The sequence below is a fragment of the Ailuropoda melanoleuca genome, chromosome 4, assembly GCF_002007445.2.
Source record: "Ailuropoda melanoleuca isolate Jingjing chromosome 4, ASM200744v2, whole genome shotgun sequence".
Taxonomy (NCBI): domain Eukaryota; kingdom Metazoa; phylum Chordata; class Mammalia; order Carnivora; family Ursidae; genus Ailuropoda; species Ailuropoda melanoleuca.
The window spans coordinates 109,959,523-109,975,986 of NC_048221.1; the positions used below are offsets into that span (position 1 = coordinate 109,959,523).

Sequence of the window (16,464 nt, forward strand, 5' to 3'; positions counted from 1 at the left end):
GAAAGCCCGTTTCCCCAGACCAAACTCGGACACTCCCGGCTGGCCCCGGACCCTAATACATGACTGTGAGAGCTGGCTGCTAACAGGGGCGTGTGAGGGATGTGGATCACCCGGACCAAGAGCAAAGGCGAGCGTTAGCTACCACTGTCAGCCTCTGTGCTGCAGAGAGGGGGAGAAGTCCGCTTCTCCCAAAAGGATGCCCAGCGTGGCACTGCAGAGGAACTGAAACGCTCCGGTGAAGCACGTGATGCATACTCACCTTTTAAATCCGTCATTTCCACCCAACCTAAATCCGGCAGCTCCAGGGGCTCTTCCATGGACAGAGTCTGGACATCGGTAGGAAACAGCAGCTCGCTTCTGTAGTCATGGCAGTGGAGGGTAGAGAGGAACACCCCTGCTGTGCTGCACTCATCGAATGAGGCCGCCGTCTTCTGAAACATGGGATCGATCTGAGCATAAAAACAGAGAGAACCGACAAATTACAGGATGCAGCCAAAGCAAACAAAATCTCAAGTCACTGGACCCCGATCATCCGCAGCTCTGTGTGCCGGACTGAAATAGTAGGTGATCGAAGTAGGGGGAGGACTTTCTTTCTTTTTTTTTTTTTTTTAAAGATTTTATTTATTTATTCGACAGAGATAGAGACAGCCAGTGAGAGAGGGAACACAAGCAGGGGGAGTGGGAGAGGAAGAAGCAGGCTCATAGCGGAGAAGCCTGATGTGGGGCTCGATCCCATAACGCCGGGATCACGCCCTGAGCCGAAGGCAGACGCTTAACCGCTGTGCCACCCAGGCGCCCCGGGGGGAGGACTTTCTAATTGATCAATAAAATCCCATCCTAGCAGAGACCAACTGAAAAGGAAGCTTGTGTGTGGTCAAGTGTTCAAGTACACAGTAAATGGGAACAATCTGTGTCAATCTCTTTATAACCCACACAGAAAGGACTCTTCTGCTGGTCTCTTTCTACAAGTCACTGTTTTCAAATGGCTATCCTAGTAGAATGCTATCACCACAAATTCTGTGGACTTAAAAAGCCTGTGTGATGGAAAAAGCCTGTGTGATGGATCTGTTCACAAGATCCCATTATTACTCTGGGCAGAAATATTTTCACAGATTTGGAGAACATAACCAAGAGACTGAAGGGAAAGATAGGCAGAGTCAGCAGATCTAGATGGATGGGTAAAAGACGGGAGAGGTTGTAAGAGGGCCCAAGGCTAGGGTAAGGAGCAGGAGTGGCACAGCCAGGTGACAGCAATCCCAGACGCAGACCAGGGGACAGTGCATGAGAACGAGGATGGAGCAAGACACAGGTACGTGTGGCAAGAGGGTAAAAGCCACCTGACTCTACTGGTGGCCCTCTGACAGGAAATACGTTGGGTATTGGGTTCACAGGTCTCCTTTATGTCTCAGGACATAGCTACTGTGGAGAGAAGAGGCCTAAGGGAAGAAAACAGATGTGGCTCTCTGGCTCATTCCTGGCCCCCTTAGCTCTGAACCTGATTTCTCCAGAACTGAGATTCTCCTGTCGCCTTCCCAATAAGCCTGTCTCAGCATCCTTCCAGCCCCAGAGTATCACATACATCACCCCCACATTCTCCCTGTCTCCTTACCCCTCGGGCAGTCTGTTACACAGCCTGATGGGTCTTCCTCCCAGCACATCTCTATCATCTACCCCTTCCTTTTTCATCCCTGTTGCCACCAATACAACCCACTCCTAGTTAACCCTCGTCTCTGGTTGCTCCCATTTCCTATCCTAAAAATACTAGTGTTGTTACTCCCATTCCCTTCCTCAAAGGCCAACCAGAGCACTGGCTTCCTACCTGGAGCCCCACACCCTGAGAGGTCCTGGGTGGGTAGTTAGTGAAAACTCGGCATTTCAAAGAGTCAACATAGAAACTGTAAACAGTAAAATAAAGCTGAAAACACTAAGATAATTTTCCTCACTTTTCTCTAGAATTACATCATGCAATGTGAGAACAATGGTTCTTTCAGAGAAATTAGATCTGATTGACATTTTTGAGCTCTTTGATGGGAAATGAATTATTGGTGACTGCATAGTTTAGGTAGATGAAACTTCAGTCTTTTTTTTTTTTTTTTTTAAAGTAATTGCTACACCCAGCATGGGGCTTGAACTCATGACCCCAAGATCAAGTGCCGCATGCGCTACAGACTGAGCCAGACAAGCACCCCGGGCAGGTGAACCTTTTCAAACAAGGGTCCACAGCAAGGAAGAGAAACAGTGAAAGGAGACCTTGGTAGACCACAGCTGCATGGTAAAGTCTAGGGTTGTTTCAGCCTTTTGAGTAAATCCTGGGCTCTCGCCAAACTTGTACACTGTCCAGCTCCTTAAAGAACCAGAACTTTCCTGTTACGTGGCCTTTGCTTGTGTGTCTGCCTAGAATCACCTTCCTGGCAAGGTCCATGTGACAAATACCTACCTTTCCTTTAAGGCTCAGTTGAAATTTCACCTCTTCCATAAACTCTGACCTCCACCCACTCTGACTTCCTATAGTATGTGCCTTGAACTTCCTTGCATTGTATCCATTTGTGCTCTCATGGTATAAAGAACTGGAGCATAATCAGGTTGGAATCTCCTATGACAGCAAACATTCTGCACACAGAGAGCTGTGTCCAAAACACATCAGCTCATACGCAAATGAGAGTTCTCACCTGGTCTCGACACACCCACACCATTGCTTTCTCATCTCCACACCATCTCCAAGAGAATGAGTGTTCAAGAAACAGTTGAAACTTCCAACTCGAGGTTTCTGACAATCCCTTGCTCTTGTTTATCTTCCAAATTAGGCTTTGGGCTATTACAAGTTTATGCAGATTACAGAGCAAAAAAGCTTCCTAGGATTGGGGTCCTCAGTGTTTCTTCAAGACTAGTGGTTTCATTTGGCGTAACTGTGGCTGACCACCACAGGCTGAGGGGGAGCAGCGCTGCCTGCTTTCTCGTTTTCTCTTTAGAACAAAGGGAAAGGCTCGTTAGTATAAACCTCCTCAAGCTCCCCAGAACTGGGTCTCTCTGGTCGGAAAAAAGAGGACCGGAAACAGAATTTCCAACCATGTTGTTGAACTGACATTTCACTACAGAACCAGAAGCAGACGCAAGAATGACAGTAAAATTACTACTCAGATTATCTAAGAAGGGGGAATGACATGGAGAGTTGGGGAGAGGAAGAGAAGGTAGGAGAGAATTATGTGGCTCCCCTTCGGATGTAGACAACATATTACCATGGATAAAGCACTTTGCCAGGAACAGATTCACTGCCACAAAACCCGTATGTGGATGGGACTAGTGCTAACCTGTTTCTACAGTTTAACGAAATGAAATTCAGAAACTTTTCCCAGGGCCATACAGCTAAGATAGCAGAACCAAGATCTGAACTTGACACCCGCTGCCTCCAAATCTGGTACTACCCAAGGTCAATGCTGACATATAGATAAATACAACTCCCTCCCCACAAAATGCCTGCCACCCTTGTTTCCCTTCTCTCCTCTTCGGCCTTGGCCTCAGAGCTTCCACCTTCCTCAGGCCCATCCACGCCCATCCACACAAAGTCCTCACAAGGAATTTGGAGCCACTAGGCAAGCCCAGAGCAGAAACACCCCATCACTCAGAGTGAACCCGGCAAGTCTCCTCACTCCTAGCCCCCTGTGTGCTCTCTCTACCAGCTACCATCTGCCATGAGGCCACCAGGACTAATCTCATCATTGCCCTTTATTTAGTTTATTTATTAGTCACACATAGCAGACCCAGGACTCCCCCAGGATTCCACATTTCCCAAGCTCTAAAACCTATACAGCTCTGACATTCCCTCCTTGGCCCCCGTCTCCTTCTAACAATGGATATTTCCCCCCAGGACCCTCTAGAAATTCCCTATATTCCCCACTTCTTTCTTGAAGGTTCTCTCCACCTACCAGCTCTAACTCATTCATTTTGTTTGCTTTAAAGATTTTATTTATTTGTCAGAGGGTGTGCACACAAGCAGGGGGAGCGGCTCCCCTTGAGCAAGGAGCCCGATGCAGGACTCGATCCCAGAACCCTGGGATCATGACCTGGGATCATGAACCAAAGGCAGACATTTAACTGACTGAGCCACCCAGGTGTCCCTAACTCATTCATTTTAAATTGGGGACAATATCATTTTCAAGGGGGTGAAAACTGGTTCTTGGGGGGAGGGTGAAAAGAATCTTAGAAATTACAGTAACTTGTGGTTCTCTAAGCCTCAATCCTACCTGATAAAATCTTATTCCATAATCATTCATTTCAAGGTTAGGGGGTAGGAAGAAAACATCTAAAAGGGCCCTGAAGGGGGAAGAAAATGATAAAAGGCTGAGGAGCACTGCTCTAATAGAACCCTGCCTGCCCAAGGACACTGCTTCCCCACAGGCCTCGCCAGGGCGGCTGCTTCCTCTCCTGCAGCCCTCCGACCGTTGGCCTACATGTGGGAAAGGTGAGTTCCTCATTCTTCAACACTGTGTCCAGACTATTCTCCTTCCCAAGTCCTAACCCTCTGCTTTGAACATAAGGTCAGACCTCACCAGCTTCTGCCCATTTGTGTTTCGATCACCCCCTAATCCCCTGGTCTTCCCCCTCCTTAGAAGATTTTAATATTAGCTCTTGGCTCATTACTCTTCTCCAACTCTACCGCTGTCATAGTTTTTGGTGGTTTCAATATCCATATATCGATCCATCCAACACTCTGGCCTCTCAGTTCCTTGATATCCTCACCTTCAATGGCTTGAGCTTCATCCAGAAAACCCCAGAACTTCAAGAGATCCCAGCATGAATGCCACCCTAGGACTTCAAGAGATCTCTTGCCTGTTCTCTGACTTGAATCAGAACAATGACTAGAGCTTCTCCATATGCTCAACTCCAAGTGCCCCTGGCAAACACCTCCTATCTGTCCAGCCAACACCTTCTTGTCTCCAACACCAAGAAGTCTTTGACCCAACATGCCCTACAATCCACTGCTCATATGGCTTTCTGCTGTCTCTCACTCCCCTCTTTTCCCGGCCAAAGTTCCACAGAAAGAAATACCTGGAAGCTCCCACATGTGCACACTCGCATCCCATCCCCCACCAGCCATGGGTGCTCCTTAGCCAAGCTCTGTCGGTGCTGTCCATTCCCTTCCCTTCTCATGTGCCCAAGGACTCCACTTAAGCAACTCTCCTTTCTTCTCCACCAGACTGTTGCCATCAAGTAAACATGCTGTTAATCCTCCCATTAAAAAAACAAAAAACAAGAAAACCCTCTAGACTTTACTTTCCCCCCTCCGTTTTCCACCCTTTACTGTTCAGCAAAACTCTTCAAAAGACCAGCCTACGCTGCCTTCATTCCTCTCTTGCCATATGATTGCTGCCGTTATTATGAAAAATGTCAAGCTTACAAAAGTGTTGAAATAGTAATAAGAACCTCTGTGTAACTTTTACCTAGATTCCCCATTGGGTATCATTTTGCATATCAGCTTTCCCTCTCCTCCCCCAGCCCCGAACCTTTTTGAAAGTGGACATGCTGACGCTTTACCTCTCTGCCAGCTTTAAGCTATTGCCTCTCAGCCCCCAACCTACCTTGTATCACCGCTCTGTGATGCTGGCTCTGGGACCACATTTGGGCTTTGCCAGCAGCTCCCTGGTGGCCTCCACCAATAGGGGGCACTAGAGGGAGACTGCAAGGCTAGAAGGGACTTGCTTCTTTCTGTAGCCTTCCTGTTGCTGTCACCCAACAGAGCTTCTTCAGCCCAGATGCAGCAGGTCCTACCCTACCTGTAGCACTAGCTGAGTTCAATTTGCACTTTTTCTCACACTGACAGAACCAGCCTTATCGTGTGCCCCTCACAGACACCAGCACCAACCAGCATGCCCTCCTCAGAGGTCTGGGTCCTGGGCTCACGAGACCCTCTTCCAAACGGAGGGACACTAGCGAAACCCAAGCAGCACCCCTTTCCTGGAGTTCTGAGTTTCAGCTCCATAGGCCCTTCTCCAAGCTGACCAGTGGCCCCGGCTGCCATTTTGGCATGGCTGATCACCCTCTCCTCCCTGACACTTTCTCATTTGGGTGCCACATTCTCCTGGTTTTCCTCCTACTTACTGGATGTTTCTTCTTTGGCTCTCTGAACTCTTAAGATTGGGGTATCCCAGGGTTCCGTCCTTCTTCCACATACACTCATTCCCTTGATCAATTCTAGGCTCTTGATCTTAGCTGCCATTTACAAATGTTGTGGAGGTAGGAGAAAGGAGTAATCTAGTTCACTGTTGGTGGGACAGCAGGCTGGTACAACCTGTTTTTGAGGGCAATGGAAATTCCATGACTCAGAATGTTCTTATAGATACACTCTCAGAAGAGCACAAAGATAATAATATGTATAAGAACATTCACTGAGATACTGTTTTTAACAGCAATGTTTTTAAAAAGCTTGTACCAACACTGTTGCTTTAAATTAATCATGCTAAAGATAAATGAGGCCTCTGGTTTCCTTTAAGTAGAAATTCCTTAGGATTTGCCAGATCATAAGGCTGTTTAGAGCACGGACTCTGGAACCAGGCCACTTAGCTTCAAATCCTAACTTCCTTACAACCTGCATCATTTGGGGCAAGTCACTTAACAGCCCTGTACTTCGATAACCTCCTCAGAAAATATAACAAGGATGTGGTGAGGATTAAGTGAGGTCACATGACTCACAGACTTAGGGCAGCACAGGGAGCCCAATAAATGCACAGAAAATGTTAGCTATCATTATCTCTGCTGCATGTTCCTGGAAAGAAAATGAATGGTTTAATCGATCAGAGTCCTTGGTAATGTGCCATCTCTTTCTACTCAATCATCCTGAAATATTGTGACTTACACCCTTGAATCTTAATGTAACGCTAAGGGAAGATAATGCAGATGTCACTTACAGATTTGACTCCCTTGAGGCCCAAGCAGGCACATGCCAGTAAGGCAGGCATTGCCCTGCCAAGTTTCAGCCGCTGCCGCTGAGGCTCTAAATTAGTCAGAGACCACACTGCACACAGTTCTCACCTCACACTTCCGATCTGCTTCGGAGACATTGAGGTTGTTTACATTCTGCTCGATGGTTTTGTAGGAGTGCTTCTTCTTTGGCTTTTGAGCCTTTTTGGTTGTTCCTGTTTCAGTAGCACTTCCATCTGAAAGAAGAAATAAGACTAGGTACTGCAAGGATGGCTTTGGGGCATGTAACTAAACTCATATTAACTCATGTTCTTCAAAACTCTAAAGAGCGATCATAACTGAAACGTGCCATTCTCTCAAAGCAAGAGGCACATCTCATCTGCAGCTTCGGGAGAAACCTGAAGCATCTGGCTTCTAATACTAGTCAATTTCTAAAGCGCCCCCAAATCAGAACCTCCCCACTTGATGTTTACTCAGTCTTGCCTAAATAAGATCTAAAAGGTCCTCCTCTTTTTCGGAGAAAAACAACTCTAGGGTTTAAGGATCTTCTCATAAACGATTCAGAAAACGTTCATGTCTTCAATCGAATGAAATTATTTCTTTCGACTTCATTCCAGTATACTACCCAAATAACTACCTGCTATGCCCTTAAGAAAGCCCCTTGAATCCAGATCCCAAATCATGTACCTGCATCATGGCTCTCTGCTTCTTCCGGGGAGGGTGCATCTTTGCCCAGCCCCCCAAGGACTCTGTAGACATCAGCATGGACTGCGTCCACGCGCACTGCATAGATCTTCGTGCTGGCATCCAGAGTGCCAGCAGCCACCTAGTCCAACACACAGAGCTATACTCACTGGATGCATAAAAAGGAATTGCTAAACAAGCAAAACACAGCAAGCTTCATAAAATATTGACTTGCTCTTAAGAAAAAAAATGACAAAGATTCTCCTAAGACTGATAGGGAACAAACAAAATAGAGCAGAAAGGTATCTACTCTGTATTTCATCAGTTTGGAAAAGAAAGAAAAGAAGCTAATAAAATGTCTCACACAAGGAAGGTTCTCATGTATTTGCAGAATTCAATGACAATGCTGTGCTCAATATTAGAAATAATTGTCATTAATTCAGATGCAAGAGAAGGTGAACAGCCTTCTTACTTTAAAGTTGGTCGGTTCGGTGTCTTTCTGTTTAAGAATCTCTGACATGAAATCAATCAAATGCAAGCCAAAAGCATTCTTGGTCGTGATTTTCTGCAAACAGAAAAGTGCCAGAAGGTTTGTTAGTGACAGCCTAGGCTCATGTAAATAATGCTACTCTAATAGAGGAAGCTATGTTTTTACATAGTAACAGCCCACATCTCACCACACGTATCAATTCCCATAAACACTTGGTGACACGGCCTAATCCATACACGTACCTCCTCATTCTCAAGACCTAGAGAGTGGCAGCATACTTCCTGAGTTTTCACCGTGTGTAGACCCTGTTATAAGCACTACACACGAAGGGACTCAGTCACCCTCAGAACAACTCTATGAGGCAGGGACTGTTCATGTTCTCATTTTATGGAGGAGGGCCCTGCAGCAGAGTGCTTAGGTGACTTGCCAAGGCTATAGAGCTTATGAATGGCAGAGACTGGATTCCAACACAGGCTGGGTCCAGAACTCACATTATTAACCCCTAAGCAATGCTGCCTCTCTAGATACACTGCAGGTGGCAGGCAACCTGCCAGAAAGAGCACCAAGGGCCCCTAAAACACAGGAAAAGCATACTGACACACATCAGCGTTGAGAAGAGTCGCTGCAGAAGGAAAGCACGCGATCACCATCAATTGCGCGTTCTCCAGAGAATCAAGAAGGCTAGACTTCCCTCGTGATCAAGTTGCAAAATCTTCACTGATAACCAGCAGATACTCACATTTTCAGTGGACAGTTTGATACAGGTGGAGTAATGTTCTGTAATCTGTGTGTTTGTAAACTTAGGAATCGTGGCTGAAGTGTCAATATTCCTAAATGAAAAACAAAAACAAAACACTCTGTCAAGGATCCACGACACTCTAACTTTTCAAAATCCAGACCCAGAACCCATGAGGTCCTGTGGAGGTGCTGGGCGCATGGAACCCACGTCGGGGCGGCCACCCCACGGAGGCAGCCCAGGACGCACGCACCTGCTGGACGGGGAGGCTAGCAGGTGAGGCGAGTCTGCGCTGAACTGCAGGTCCAGGACTCGCGAGCGCCGCCGCTGCAGCCGCTCCTTTTCGTCGTCATTCTGGGGAAAGTCTTCCAGGACGGGGGTGCCAGGAGTATTGAGAGGGGCCTTCCGGGGCAGGGACATGGAGAACACCCGTTCTGAAGGTGAGGAGGCGCTGTGGGGGTGCCCACGGATTTCTGAAGAAAAGCAATTGATTATGGCTGACAGTGATGGAACGAACAGAACCCCTGCTCAGGAAACCTGCCACGGAGTATGTCCTATGTCTAAAGCAGGGCTTGGGGCCTGTCATAGGGTGGAATTTCATTGCACGTTTCCCACCAAGATCTTTGCCAAATCTAATCCTCCTCTATAGCTTAAGTTTCTTTGTCAGGTGATGGATTTCTGATGCTTCCTTGCCAAGTTAATGAGGTGTGAAATGAAGTCAAATTAGAGAAGTACTGAGAAGCAACCACTGGGTTTAGCAACCTAGAGGTTATTGGTGACCTTGAAAACAGCAGTTTTCCTAGAGTAGAAATGGCAGGAGAAAGTCAAATGGGCGTAGATTCCAGGGAAGAGAGGAGGAGAAGAGAAATTGGAAACAGCAAATGGAGACAAGGTTTTCAAGGGCTTATGGAAAAGGAAGGACAAAATCAGGAGGGAAGAAGAAGAAAGGCAAGTGAGGTTGAGAAATTAATTTTAAGATGGGAAAAACCCCAGCTTGGTAGAAAGAATGAAGCAAAGAGATTTTATTAGTTTCCTATTGCTCCTATAATAAATTACCACAAATGTAGTGGTTTAAACCAACACAAATGTATTCTCTTGCGGTACTAGAGTCAGTCTAAAATCGAGGTGTCAGCAGGGCTGTGTTCTTTTTGAAGGCTTTAGGAAAGAATCTCTTTCCCTACCTTTTTCAACTTCTAGATGCTGCCTGCTTTCTTCCCATCACTCCAACCTCTTGCCTTTTTTTTTTTTTTTGAGATTTTATTTATTTGAGAGAGAAAGCAAGAATACAGCAAGAGGCAGAGGGAGAGGGAGAAGCAGACTCCCACTGAGCAGGAACCCCAATGAGGGGCTCGATCTCAGGACCCCAGGATCATGACCTGAGCTGAAGGCAGATGCTTAATGGACTGAACCACCCAGGCCCCCCCAACCTCTTGCTTCTGTCATCACATTGCCTCCTCTGACTCTGAACCCCCTGCATCCCATTTATGAGGGCCACTGTGATTGCACTGGGCCAATCCAGATAATCCAGGACAGTCTCCCCATCTCAAGATCCTTAACTTAATCATACCCGTAAAGTCCCTTTCACCATGTAAGATACCATATTCACAGATTCCAGACACCTTTGGCAAGGAAGGGGCATTATTCACAGAGATCATGCAGAAGGGGAGACGTTGCTGAACAACACACTCAAGCAGGTAAAGAGGCTGCCTTTCCTGAGATCCCTGAAAGCCCACCCACAGCAATAAGAAGGAAGACAACACAGACACAGATGTAAGTAGGGGAGCAGGTACAATGGTGCATTTGGGGATGTTCCTTTCAGTTTGCTTTTCTTAGTAAAATAAGAAGCACATAAAAATAAAAAACTGAGTAGCTAAGGGTGAGGGCCAGGGAGGAAGTACTGGAGATTTCAGGAGAGAAAGGAAGGTACAGCAAGTCATCTAAAAAAAGGTGAGTGGATGAACGAGGGCATAAGCATGACTGCTGGGCAGCTTCAGGGCTCCCTTGAGAACACTGAGTGAGGAGGGACTAGGGCAAGGTAGGCAGAGTTGGAATTAATCAGGGTGGTGATTTTGTCAAGAAAGTATAAACAGGCTAGGAGAGGGCAAGGGGTTATGAGTGTATGAAAGGGAGTGATTATAGTGATTGACCATGGAATGTAAGCTACGTAAGGAGAGGAACGAGGACATGAGAGACATGAGGGACAGGGAAAAGCAAAGAATATATATCTGCTGGGTCAAAAGACTTTTGGGAGTTATTGGAGTCAGGGAACAAGAAGGAGTGAGTTGGAAAGACAGGAGTGGTACTGAGAAGTGGGGTGTTTTAAATTGAGATGACAGAATGGTGCAGCTATTGATAATGACAAGGTCTAGGGTGTGACTATGGTTGTGAGTGGCTATAGCCTATTTTGGAAGCACAAGAAACAAGATCACTGGAAGAGAGATGAAGGAACAGAGAGACTTCGGGGGGAAAGTTTCCAGATCTAAGAATCAAAAGGCTTGGTTTCAAACCCCAGGTTCATCACTTACTAGCTATCCAGCTATCCAGCTTTTTTTTTTTTTTTTTCCGAAAGTAAACGCTATGCCCAATATGGGGCTTAAACTCATGATTCTGAGTTCAAGAGCCACCTGCTCTACAGACGGAGCCAGCCAGGCACCCCATCAGCTGGAGAAATTTTAAGCAAGTAAATGCTCTAAGCATCTGCTTCTTCATCCTCCAAGTGGGAATAAGAGTGTCTCAGCTGGTTCTGAATTGGTGATATGAAAAAAAAACCCACAATGTAACACATATTTTATAGGAACATATTAAAAATAAAGGGATAATAGGGGCACCTGGGTGGCCCAGTTGGTTAAGTGTCTGACTTTGGCTCAGGTCATGATCTTGGGGGTCCTGGGATCAAGCCTGAGTTGGTCTCCACGCTCAGCAGGGAGTCTACTTGCCCCTCTACCCCTCCCCTGCCCCGGGTTGTGCTCACTCTCACACTCTCTGATAAGTAAATAAAATCTTAAAAAAAAATTAAAGTGATACAAAATAAACACTAAGTGGTTGCCCATATAAGGGGAAAGGAACAGAAGTGGTGTATAGGGATAAAAGGGAATAAAAAAATACGAGAAGAACTTCACATGTTTCCCTGATAGCTTTCCATAAGCTCGAGTATGGTTAACATATCCCTCAGCTGAGGTCAAAACAAAAGAAAAAGAAAGAAATGGAAAGGAAGGAGGCAACAGACATTTTTAGAGGCTGAATCAAGAGGACTTGTTACTATCTGGGTGAGAGCACTTCAAGAGAAGGAGGGGAGTTGGACCTTGAGAGGAGACTTTAACAGAAATAGGAAGCACTGAAGGAGGAACTTGTCTAAGAGGGAAAATCAAGAGGGGACCAGAGGCATGCTTCAACTCTTGGAATATTCCTTCTCTGAGTTCTCTCATTTAGATGGTTACTGAGCTCAAAGACACTTTCTACATCTACCTTCTTCCCTCCCATTCATTTTTCAACCCCCTAAGGTCTGGCTACCATCCCCACCACTTTATGAAAACTATCTTGCCACAATCACCTACAACCTCCATGTTGCCAAACCCCCTGGCCGCTTTTCAGGCCTCATCTCTCTTGGGATTCAGCAGCATCTGAAACAGATGACAACCTCTTCAAGTGCTTCTTGAAACACTCCTGGCTTCAATGACACCACTCTCTTCTGAGAGTTTTCAAGCTCTCTCTTCTCTGTCTAGCTTCTAAATGTTGGCCCTGTCTTCTCTACAGGGTCTTCCTAGGGTTCTCATCTGTTCCCATAGTTTTCTGACCTATATGATGATGATGATCGAATTTGTTTCTGAGTCTGTGGGCCACTTCCCTGAGCCATATCACCCTCTGAGTGTCAAACTCTTATCCAAGTGTTTACTGACCTCTTCACTTGTCTCTTGCATAAGTCATTTACCATGACCGAAATATAGCTCTAAATTTTCAAACCTTTTACCAAGACCAAGACCCTGCCTACCTCAGCGGGCTCACTCACTGTTCAGTCACCACGTTCTAGTTCTAGCCCAAGCCAGGCTCTTTCCTGCTTGCCTTTTTTTTCACTTACTCCTTCTGCCTAGAACACGTTCCCCTCTAATATCTTCCTTGAATCCTCAATCTCCCCTCACTCTGCTGTTCTCAATCACGGCACTCAACCTCACCTGTAATTGTTTCGTTTGTTTACGGTCTCCCCAACTAGAATACAAGCTCCAAGTGATGCCTGGGTGGCAAAGTTGGCTAAGCGTCTGCCTTCGGCTCAGGTCATGATCCCAGAGTCGAGTCCCACATCGGGCTCCTTGCTCAGTGGGGAGCCTGCTTCTTCCTCTCCTTCCCGCTCATGCTCTATCTCTCTCTCTCAAATAAATAAATAAAATCTTTTAAAAAAAATAGAATACGAGCTCCAAAAGGCTGGGATCTTATCTGCTTTGCTCTTTACTGTATCTCTGCACCTGACGGTGGGTTTGGCCCAAAGGGAGCGCTCAATGCTTGTTGAATGAATGTAAAAATAAGCGCACGCGTGTTAAGCATTCAGCAGTAGCCACAACGCTTTCATGGCCCCGAACTAAGCCGCATCCCAGGAAAACCACCTTTCAAAGGAGAGACATCCCACACGGCGCAGAAGCCCACGGGAAAGGGACTGAGCAGTGCGGATCGCCCCAAGCGCGCTCCCGACGCCGACCCAAGCCGCGTCCTGATTGGCGAGGCACACCCCTCCGCGTTCTCCGCCTCCCGCCTCTTCCTCCTGGCGCCTGCCTCCCGCCTGGCCCATGGAGCGCAAGGCCAACAACTAGGCCGAGAATATCCGTACCCCCCGCTCAGGTTCGCCCGCAGACCCTGCCCGCTCGGAGCACCGCTTCACGCCGACCCCTTCCTGCGGCGCCCCCCACCCACCCAGCCTCACCTGGGTAGGGAGGTCCCATTTCGCTCTCCCTCTCCGGAGCTGGTTTTAAATCGCCCGCCGAGAAGCCTTAGCTCCGTAACGGCCGCGGTGTCGTCCGCCGTGGGCGGGGCCAGAAGCGCGCCTGCGCAGGCCGCCGCAGTCTTCCCCAGTCTTCCGCTTGTAAAGGGCAGTCCGGAGCTGTGCAGGAGTGTGTCCTGTGGAATCGCTGGCTTCCCGCTCTGCTCCTGTGGGTGGACTGTAGAGGTTCCATGGACTACAGTCCCCCGTCTCCTTTCGAGCGTTAGACGTGGAACTCGGCGCTAAGGACCCAACGTGGAGCAGGACGGGAGAGGGCTCCGCTTTCACGCAATTTACTTTCTAATGGGAGGGAGGGCAGATTTCTAGGAAGCGAGGTTAATTTTCCATAGCGACCTGTTCTTTAAGGGCAGCAAAGCACTAAGGAGGTAGATGGAGTGTGGGACGGAGGTGAGAAGGAGCCAACAACACAATGAAGGTTCCAGGCAGGCGAAGGACAGATGCAAAATGTTTTATGTACATTTTAAAATAAAGGCCATCGTTTTTATTCAGACTCTTGTGAAAAGCTTCCTGGATCTACCCCCCCCAACACACACCTCACCCCCGCGTACCGCACCACATCAAAAAAAAGTTTAAGTGAGATGGACGTAACTTGCCGTCTCTCCCTTCATTCTGCTTCATCTGATCCTAAGAATTTTTTAAAATTTTATTTATTTGAGGGGCGCCTGGGTGGCGCAGTCGTTAAGCGTCTGCCTTTGGCGCAGGGCGTGATCCCAGCGTTCTGGGATCGAGCCACACATCAGGCTCCTTCCTAGGAGCCTGCTTCTTCCTCTCCCACTTCCCCTGCTTGTGTTCCCTCTCTCGGCGAGCTGGCTGTCTCTGTCAAATAAATAAAATCTTTTTAAAAATTTATTTATTTGATAGAGGGAAGGGAGAGCACAAAGGGAGAGTGAGAGGGAGAAGCAGACTCCCCGCTGAGCAGGGAGCCCAACGCAGGCCTCGATCCCAGGAGCCCTGGATCATGACCCAAGCTGAAGGGAGACACTCAACTGAGCTACCGAGCCGCACCCCCCCCCCGGGGCCAAGAGTTGTATTATGGGAGGAGAGGCCCAGGCAATTCCCCCCAAATATCCCTAGAACGCCCTATTATTTCCTATAACACACATCAGGCATTTTATGCAGTGTTTTCCCTGAAGGGTGCTATTGCCATTCAGGGTGAAACAATTTTTTTTTTTTAGATTTTTTTATTTATTTATTCGACAGATAGAGACAGCCAGCGAGAGAGGGAACACAAGCAGGAGGAGTGGGAGAGGAAGAAGCAGGCTCACAGCGGAGGAGCCTGATGTGGGGCTCGATCCCATAACGCCGGGATCACACCCTGAGCCGAAGGCAGATGCTTAACTGCTGTGGCACCCAGGCGCCCCAGGGTGAAACAATTCTTGACATGTGGGGCTCTTGGTAGGACACTGTCCACTAAATGCCATCAGTGCCTCTCAGTCATTTTGGCAATCAAAAAGTACTACCCTTTGTTGAAAACCACCTTTTAAGCCTATTTGCTTTTGCACAAACTTGTTCTCCCAGTGACCACCATCAAATCTTTAGTGTACGGCAGCGTGGAATAGAAAAAAGAAACAGGTTTACAGCGTTTTTCATCTTAGTGAATGATTCTACCACCCACCCAGGAACCCAAATCAGCACCCAGGAGCCATCCTGGATGCCTCACTCTCCACACACAACCTATTGTTGAGCTCTTTTCGCTTCCTAAAAATCTCAACCCTGCGTCTCTTTTTCCCCCATATTACCTTCTTGCGGGTCTGCAGCAGCGCTACACCTGCTCTGACCCCTTTCTCATTGGGCCCTTGTGTGGTGGTGCTAAGTACCCATCTGACCTGTTCTTTCCCAAAGTCTCAAACCATTCAAAAGTTCCATTGCTCTGGGAACTTCTAAAGTGATCTAGAAGGCCCTATTGGGGGGGGCCTCTTTGGCCTCATCTTGCACCTGCCTCCCCTTGCTCCCTGCCCTCCAGTCACTTGGGCCTTCTTTCAGACTCGCTCTCATCACGCCCTCTCCCTCCACAAGGCCTCTGCATATCCTCTCTTCATCCCCATCTTCATTGGGTTGGCTCCTGTCATATTTCAGCTCACATCACTTCCTCAGGGAGACCTTCCTAGATACACTCACATGTCCCTACTGGAGTTTTAGTGGAACTTGCCACCTTTGAAATTTTATATCCACTGGGATATCTACTGCATGTCTATCTCCTCCACAGATCGCCAACTCCATGAGCATGAAGCCATGTTTTGCTTGCCATTGTTTTCCCAGGGCCTGGTGCTAGCCCTGGACACAGCAAGTGCTTAAATATGTATTGAATGAGTGAAGTTGGAAGACAAGTTTAAATCCTGGGTTGGGCGTCTGAACCTCTCTGGGCCTCATTTTCTTCTCCGTTTATAAAACAGTCATGACAATACCCCTACACTGGGCTTTATGAAGAATTGGGTAACAGATTAAACTCTTGTGGGCACATAGGCTCAGTGTACGCTGGGGTCCCTGTTATCTCACTCGTCTTCTCTGTGCTGAGTGCATTTGAGGAGTGGGAACAGGTTGTGACCCAGAAGCAGTGTGGGTTGGGAGGGTGGTAGGTGGCACTGAATCAGGAACCTCTGAAGAACTGGCTTGGAACCCCCGGCCGAGGAAGACTGCTGGGTGACCCATTCG

The 16,464-nt window shown here is 47.6% G+C and overlaps 1 protein-coding gene across 2 annotated transcripts in view; it reads right to left on the reverse strand.

Annotated features, from left to right (window-relative positions):
• The window catches only part of NCAPH (non-SMC condensin I complex subunit H), a 41,424-nt gene that overhangs the window by 19,070 nt on the left and 5,890 nt on the right, over positions 1 to 16,464 (reverse strand). Inside the window, exons 1-7 of one of the 2 annotated variants that reach the window (XM_011233888.3) lie at positions 13,735 to 14,501; positions 9,079 to 9,298; positions 8,829 to 8,919; positions 8,072 to 8,164; positions 7,603 to 7,741; positions 7,027 to 7,151; positions 260 to 449 (exon numbers count right to left, since the gene is read on the reverse strand). In XM_011233888.3, the coding sequence (XP_011232190.1) occupies positions 260 to 449; positions 7,027 to 7,151; positions 7,603 to 7,741; positions 8,072 to 8,164; positions 8,829 to 8,919; positions 9,079 to 9,298; positions 13,735 to 13,753 (877 nt within the window). In that variant the 5' untranslated portion in view covers positions 13,754 to 14,501. Of the gene's footprint in view, positions 1 to 259; positions 450 to 7,026; positions 7,152 to 7,602; positions 7,742 to 8,071; positions 8,165 to 8,828; positions 8,920 to 9,078; positions 9,299 to 13,734; positions 14,502 to 16,464 lie in introns of those variants that run through there. The other variant, XM_034659585.1, reaches the window with a different exon arrangement.